The sequence below is a fragment of the Sabethes cyaneus genome, chromosome 3, assembly GCF_943734655.1.
Source record: "Sabethes cyaneus chromosome 3, idSabCyanKW18_F2, whole genome shotgun sequence".
NCBI lineage: Eukaryota > Metazoa > Arthropoda > Insecta > Diptera > Culicidae > Sabethes > Sabethes cyaneus.
The window spans coordinates 171911447-171918784 of NC_071355.1; the positions used below are offsets into that span (position 1 = coordinate 171911447).

Consider the following 7338-nt stretch of genomic DNA (forward strand, 5'->3'; position numbering starts at 1 on the left):
GCTCCGCCGAAACTTTTTCATCGAACGTGTCTGTTGTTGGATTTGGGGGAGCAGGAAGGCAAATTACAGAATCAGTTGTCGCCCATGTTAGTTCAAGGTCATCTTATTTCGAATCGATGGCTGAATTTTTGGTTACCCCTCGAATCACAAATAAATTACCGTTGCGATCTTTTGATATTGCGAATTGGAATATTCCCGACTGGATAGATCTTGCGGATCCACAGTTTAATAAAACAGCGAAAATTGATATCCTTTTCGGAATCGTTGAATGGGACAAAATGATGCTGTTTAAGTCCTATACACTATCGAAAGAGCTTCCGACCTTTCGACAGACAGTATTTGGCTGGGTTGCAGGTGGTCATGTAAAGGAGAGAGATAGTTACCCTCAAGTGCAAGTGCTCTCAGTGACGAATGAACAATTAGACAAACAAGTTTCGAAATTCTGGTGTATCGAAAATTACGGTTCCGAAAATAGTTGGTCCGTCGAAGAACAAGCCGCGGAAGATCATTTTGTATCGAACCACAGTCGTGATGTTACAGGTCGGTATACTGTAGCGCTACCGTTCAGAAGCATGGAAATTGACCTTGGAGACTCTAGACATATGGCTCACCGCAGGTTCCTTCTTTTGGAGGCGAGACTCACGAAGGATCAGAAACTTTACGCTGATTATAAACAATTTATGCAGGAGTTCATCGACCTGGGTCATATGGAACAAATTGGCACGTTCAACCCAGTAGAGTTGCAATCGGAAAAGCAATATTTTTTGCCGCATCATGCTGTCAAACGCCCAGATAGTAGTACGACGAAACTCAGGGTGGTGTTCGATGCTTCGGCTAAAACTAGCAATGGAAAATCGCTGAATGATCAACTTATGGTGGGACCAACGTTGCAACCCCAGCTTGTCGATACGCTACTTCGCTTTCGAACGTACAAGGTCGCGGTCACATCCGATGTTTCGAAAATGTTCCGACAAATTTTAGTACGCAAAGAAGATCGACGTTTCCAGCAGATTCTTTGGAGATCCAGTACCAAGGATGAAATCGGTGTTTATCAGTTAACGACAGTTACCTATGGTACTGCCAGCGCCCCGTTTTTGGCAGTCCGGACACTAATGCAGATTTGTGAAGATGAAGCAGAGCAGTATCCCCTTGCAGCAGAAGTTGGCAAGAAATCGGTATATGTCGACGATGTTTTATTCGGTGCTGATACGGTAGAGGAAGCACGAGAGTTGAAAGGGCAACTAGCTGCTATGCTCGAAAAGGCAGGATTCGAGTTGCATAAGTGGTGCTCAAATAGCAAAGAGGTGTTGGCTGATATTCCCGAAGCCAGGCTGGAGCAAAAGGTACTGCTGAACAAAGAAGGCCGAACTAAAACCCTTGGGTTAACTTGGCAACCCGATAAAGATGTATTCAGTTTCGAAGTTATGTCAATTGCCTTTGACGAAGGAGTACCGACCAAACGAACAATTCTCTCAGACATATCAAAGTTATTCGATCCACTTGGCCTAGCAGGACCAGTTATTATGACAGGTAAACTCATCATGCAAGAACTATGGAAAGAGAAACTAAATTGGGACGAGCCGCTGGAAGCTGGTATAGAAAACATGTGGAACGAGTATCGACTACAGTTACAGACGATGAACACAATTCGGATTAGTCGCTGTGTACTTCCATTGTTGCAAACAGAATTTGTAGAACTTGCTGGGTTCTGTGATGCATCGCAGAAGGGCTACGGAGCATGTTTGTACTTAAGGTCGCGAAATTCGCAAGGTCAAATCTCCATTCGTTTACTATGTTCAAAATCTCGCGTCGCACCTATCAAGGGAAATCGAACCACGATTCCGCGCCTAGAGCTATGTGGAGCTCGTTTGCTCGCTCAATTAGCAGATAATGTAAGACGATCCCTACCAGTTACCGTGAACCGAGTTCGTTTTTGGTCCGACTCCACTATTGCTCTCAGCTGGATCAACACTTGCCCCAGTAAACTGGATGTTTTTGTATCAGACCGTGTCGCTGCAATACAACAGCTGTCCGACCCAAGCGAATGGTGTCACGTCAGCACGCATGACAATCCGGCAGATTTGGTCTCACGTGGAATTATGCCCCAAGAGCTTCATTCATCTAAACTTTGGTGGTGTGGACCGCCATTCCTACGTAAAAACGATATCGTCTGGCCAAAGGGAGTGCAGCTGGTTGACCCCATGCAGCTGCCAGAATTGATCCAGGTTACCGCCATGCCCGCAGTGGTCGAAAGGCTGCATTTATTCGACAATTGCAGCAAGTACAACATAATGCTTCGAGTCGTCGCGCGTATCAAGCGCATGTTCCAGAATCGTCAGCGTAGTGCAGAGAATCAACGTCGTGGAGAGTTTAGTGCAGAGGAAATGCGATACGCCAAGCTTACAATTGTTCGTCTCGTCCAGAAGGAGAGCTTTCCGGAAGTATTCGCCCAATTACGAGAGGAGGTAACATCGAAGAACCATTCGCTAATACCACTTTCTCCGTTTGTAGACAACCACGGACTACTGAGGGTCGGTGGACGTCTATCGAAATCGGCCTGCTCATATGATACTAAACACCAGATGATCCTTCCCAAGAACCATCCCGTCACAGGTGCAATCATCCGGTCTTTCCATGAGTCCAATATGCACGCCGGCATTCAGGTCACACTTGCTGCAACCAGAAGAGAATTTTGGATCATCAGAGGAAGAAGCGTGGTCAAGCAGGTCATCAAGAGCTGTGTCGTTTGTTTCAAGAGCAATCCCCGTCCAATTCAACAGTACATGGGTGATTTGCCAGCTTGCCGTGTGGAAGGACAGTATCCGTTTTATCGAGTCGGTATCGATCTCTGTGGACCAGTATTCTTGAAGCAGCGCAATAAACGTTCCACCGTCGAGTATAAAGGATGGATTGTGCTTTACATTTGTCTGGCAACAAAAGCGATCCACCTCGAGTTGGTCAGCGAGTTATCAACCGCAGCATTTTTGGCATCATTCGATCGTTTCGTTAGCCGTCGAGGTAGACCTATCGCAGTTTGGACCGACAACGGCACAAATTTTGTTGGCGCCGCTAATTTGTTGAAAGAATGGGAGAAGTTTTTTAAGAGTTTCGACAACCAAGACGACATTCTACGAGCCTACGGCAACAGTGTCGAGTGGCACTTCAATCCCCCAGAGGCACCGCACTTCGGCGGTATATGGGAATCAAACATCCGTCAAACCAAGGTGTTATTGTTGAAGCATACAGCAGCAGCAGCTCTGAGTTTCGAAGAGTTCTCAACCGTTTTGTGTCGAATTGAAGCGGTTTTAAATTCGAGACCGCTCACCCCGCTATCGGACGACCCAGAGGATTTTGAGGCGTTAACTCCGGGACACTTTTTGGTATTTCGATCTTTGAACGCTGTCGCACGTCCCGTAGTCATCGATCAACGTAAGCATCCTAGGCAACGAAATGAACACATCACCGCTATCATTCAGCACTTCTGGAATCGTTGGTAATCGGAGTATCTTTCGTCGCTACAAGTACGATACAAGTGGCACAAGAAGGTAGAAGTCGAAGTAGGTCAACTTGTGCTCATCAAAAAGGACAACATGCCAGTTCAGAAATGGCTACTTGGCCGTATTATCGAGGTCATCCCTGGTACCGAAGGTGTTGTACGAGTCGTCGACGTCAAAACAGAGAATGGAATTTTGCGAAGACCTGTATCGAAGCTGTGCTTTCTACCCATCGACCCAGAGCAGAGTTTCGAAAGGGACACCTTTCAACGGCGGGAGGATGTTCAGAATAATCTGATCGAATCGGCATCACTGCAATAACGAGTGAAAGATGCAACAGCGCTATCGTCCTATCGTCTTATCGTCGTGTTTCGAACATTGCACATCGTAGCGATTTGTCCCGAGTGTGCACATATACATTGCTGCAGCAAGTCACGAAAAACCGAAGAACAATATATAAATGCTTATGTACCGATATACATTGTAAACTGTAGATATAAGTGGCCACTAGTTTTAATTTTCCGACGAGTTATCGTTTGACTATCGATTAAATCAGACCAGGATAAAATTAAATTATTTTTCTAATTCGAACCCTCCAGTCTCGCGTCAAAACCGGTGAACCGGAAAACCCTTCAGGCTCCGCCGACGATAAGGAGCCGGACCGTGTCGAGTCTCGTACAATAGCTTTGCCGGTCCGTCTTGACAAGTTGTCACTGTGCAAATTCAATCAACCAGTATAGTGGTATAATGGCAATTACGTAACCGTGGTTCCCAGTGGCTAGTAAACAGCTGGATAATGCCCAACATAGACCTCGTAGTGAACCTTAACCTTTTATCCAGTAACTCCTATCCCTACCTCCCAGGCTTGGCGTACACTTTTCGCTTTGATTTTGCTCTTTTGATTACTGCTCCTCAGCCAAGCAGAATTTGAAAAAGTGGTGTGTGGGGCATTTGTAGAGCTTGTAATTATCTATAATATTGCTGAAGAAAGTGAAGTTTTATCTTCAGTATTTACGGCGCTGTAGGGCAGCAATGCTGTTGGTAGCAAAAAGAGCGCTCTTTTTGCTACCAAGAGGGTAGCAGCCTTATAGCACCATAAATACAAAATGCACAGTAATTCTTAATTCAGCAATAGCAATAGCAAGTTCCACAAACGCCCCATACATCAGTTTTTAAAATTTTGCTTGGTTGAGATGCAGTAATCAAAAGAGCAAAATCGGAGCAAAAGTGTATGCCAAGCCTGCTACCTCCCCGTGTTCCAACCGGAACCTTAGCGGAGTTAGGGTTACCAACTCCAGTGGAAACTAACGTTGTATCCTGATAGGAAACGAGATACTCACGCGAATGCTGAGTGTAGCAACGAAGAATAGCTTTATCAGCCTTCCTCAACCAGGTACACGGTTGTTCAGGAGCAGCTCACGACAGCGTCTGATCCGGAGCGGGTAGCTGAACAAAGAAATGCGTTGTCTCGGTACTACACCTAAGATGGCAACCCAGTCACGAGACTCGGTAGCGTGGCCCTAGGAAGGCTACCTATCCAAGTCCAGCACACTACGAACAGCCAATTCGACTCGGAAGTCAGAACGTTCGGCGTGGATAAAGTCGACGAATGCTGGATCGCGTGATGGATTGGAAGGCGATTAACGAGACAGTCGTATGTTGAAAATAAAGGGTGTTCCACATCAAATTGCATCACGGAAAAAACGCTGTATAAAATTGCCTAGACTTTTTTCAGACAATAAAATATAACCCATTAGTAAACTTTTGGCGTATTTACTTCATTCAACTTCAATACCATAACCGTATGCTACGAAGTGACCCCGTTGGCTTCGTACCACTCCAGGACATCCTTTGAATAGTGGCACGAAGCTAAATCCGGCCAGAAGATCCGGCCTCGTGTTGAGGAGTAGAGGAAGCAGACGCTTTTGTAGACACTCCCTGAGGTAGATCTGCCCGTTTACAGTCCCGGTAGTTATAAACGGCGCACTCCGTTTGCCATATGAACAGATCGCTCTCCAAATGTATTTTTTGCAAACTTTCAAAGTTTCTGCTTTCTTATTTCCTCCGGTACATCAAACTTGTGTTGGGCGGAGAAAAACAGTTACCCCGGAAGCTGGCGGAAGTCCGCTTTGACTTAAGTGCCAGCATCCATGATGAAGCAAAGAGACTTCTTCAGCATCTGGGTGTACAGTTTCCGGGCCCAAGACTTTCCTACCGTATTTTACTGTTAGTCACGATTTGGAGCTTTCTACACTTTGTACGCTTTGTATGCGGTCCCTCTCGGTCCTTGACTCTTTGAACGAAAGACTTGGTCAGATTCAACTTTTTGACCACATTCCTGACGGAAGCATTGGGATTCTGCTGAAACGCTTACCCGACACGCTTGTGATCCTGATCACTAATAGAACATTCATTCTGACCCCATTTCTCCTTCCGTTCGATGCTCAGAGTTTCGTAGTAACATTTAATCACACGATTCACCGTTGACTACACGATTGCGAGTTATTTTCCGATGTCCTGAGGAGAGAGTTGAGGATTGCCCAGGTGTTTGCGCAAAATCAATTCGCGGCGTTCCTTTTCGGGTGACGAAATTTTTTTCAATTTTCGAAAAACTGACAATGATAAACATATAGTGTAAACAATACACCCTAAACCACTTCTACCCAAATTTTCAAGAGAAAATACCCAATGGGTAATTTCCTACAGCGTTTCTTGCGTGATGCAAATGAGAAATTACGGCGATGCAAATGCACTTGGACGGATTAATTCCGCATGAAATGGTTGCTGGCGTTATTAGCTCTAGCTATTGGTTAAGAAAAATTGCATTGGAATGCATTTATAAACGTAAGAGAAGAGACATGAAGAGAATCTCTTATTTCACTTGTTGCGCAAAAAAATTCCTAAATAATGAACTCGAAGTTTAACTGCATTCGGTGGCAAGAAAATTCGGAATCCCTATTTAAATTATATCAGAGAGTTTCGCAGCTAGAACTGGGGATGCTCCGCTGGAGAGGTTATTCGTTGAGGAGCCATTTGACATTTGACAGGCAATTGACATAGAAAGCTAAAACCCCTATATTAAAAGGCCCGCATTAGACGAGTTACGTGTATCACCCCAGAACAAAGACGGAATTGGAACGGAATGTTCGATTATTCAAATCCAAATTGCAATAAATTTATATTAATATTTAAAAATAAATTTAAGCAATGCAAGTATTAGCGCTTTTCATTGTTTGACTGCCAAGTTCCGTCTCTCGATCACCTGTCGCTAGACTGTTAACGAACGGTTCCAGTGACGTAAACTCTGCAAAATCAAGCTAACTGAAATTCTAATGGACAGTGATTATTGATGCTTATCGCCGAGAATTCCTTTCAGCATTAGTAAATGACACAGCTTCCGCGTTTGTTTTCTTTCTTCTCCCTCGGGCGTGATTTGGTTATTGCACGAGTGTAGTTGTGGAATGCGTTTCCTGTAGTATTACCTACAGTAAGTGACTAATCCGTTTCCTTTCTGATAACGAATTCTAGTGCTCTTTAGAATCACATTAGCGTCACATAACGAAATGTTTCGAAGCCGAAAAGAAAGAACCCAGCTGGTGCAAACCTGGATTGCTGTCAAGCAGAAACGAAATTCGCTACGAGCTGGACTCGTCACGGTACACGATCTTTAGTTTTTCAGAATGTCTAGAAGTCTAAAATTCAACACCACTGGCGCAAGCTATATTTTGCGGACCGGACGACGATAGAACGATGAACTCGAGTTTGCGGGCACGTGCTCACCGGCCGTAGCGAAACCGAAATGACGACGTTTGATTCTATAGACTGGCTGGTCCTGCATTTCTTG

General features: G+C 44.9%; 1 protein-coding gene across 1 annotated transcript; it reads left to right on the forward strand.

Moving 5' to 3' along the window:
• The first annotated feature begins 602 nt into the window (after nucleotides 1–602).
• Nucleotides 603–3815, forward strand: LOC128740416 (uncharacterized). Its single transcript, XM_053835954.1, has 2 exons — nucleotides 603–3429; nucleotides 3523–3815. The coding sequence occupies exons 1-2, from the start codon at nucleotides 603–605 to the stop codon at nucleotides 3813–3815; spliced, it is 3120 nt and encodes a 1039-aa protein (XP_053691929.1).
• Nucleotides 3816–7338: the final 3523 nt, after the last annotated feature.

Coding starts and splice junctions, on each gene's coding strand:
- LOC128740416 (XM_053835954.1), top strand. CDS start 603: ATGGCTCACCGCAGGTTCCTTCTTTTGGAGGCGAGACTCACGAAGGAT. Junction 3,430..3,522: donor TCCCGTAGTCATCGATCAAC/GTAAGCATCCTA, acceptor CGTCGCTACAAG/TACGATACAAGTGGCACAAG.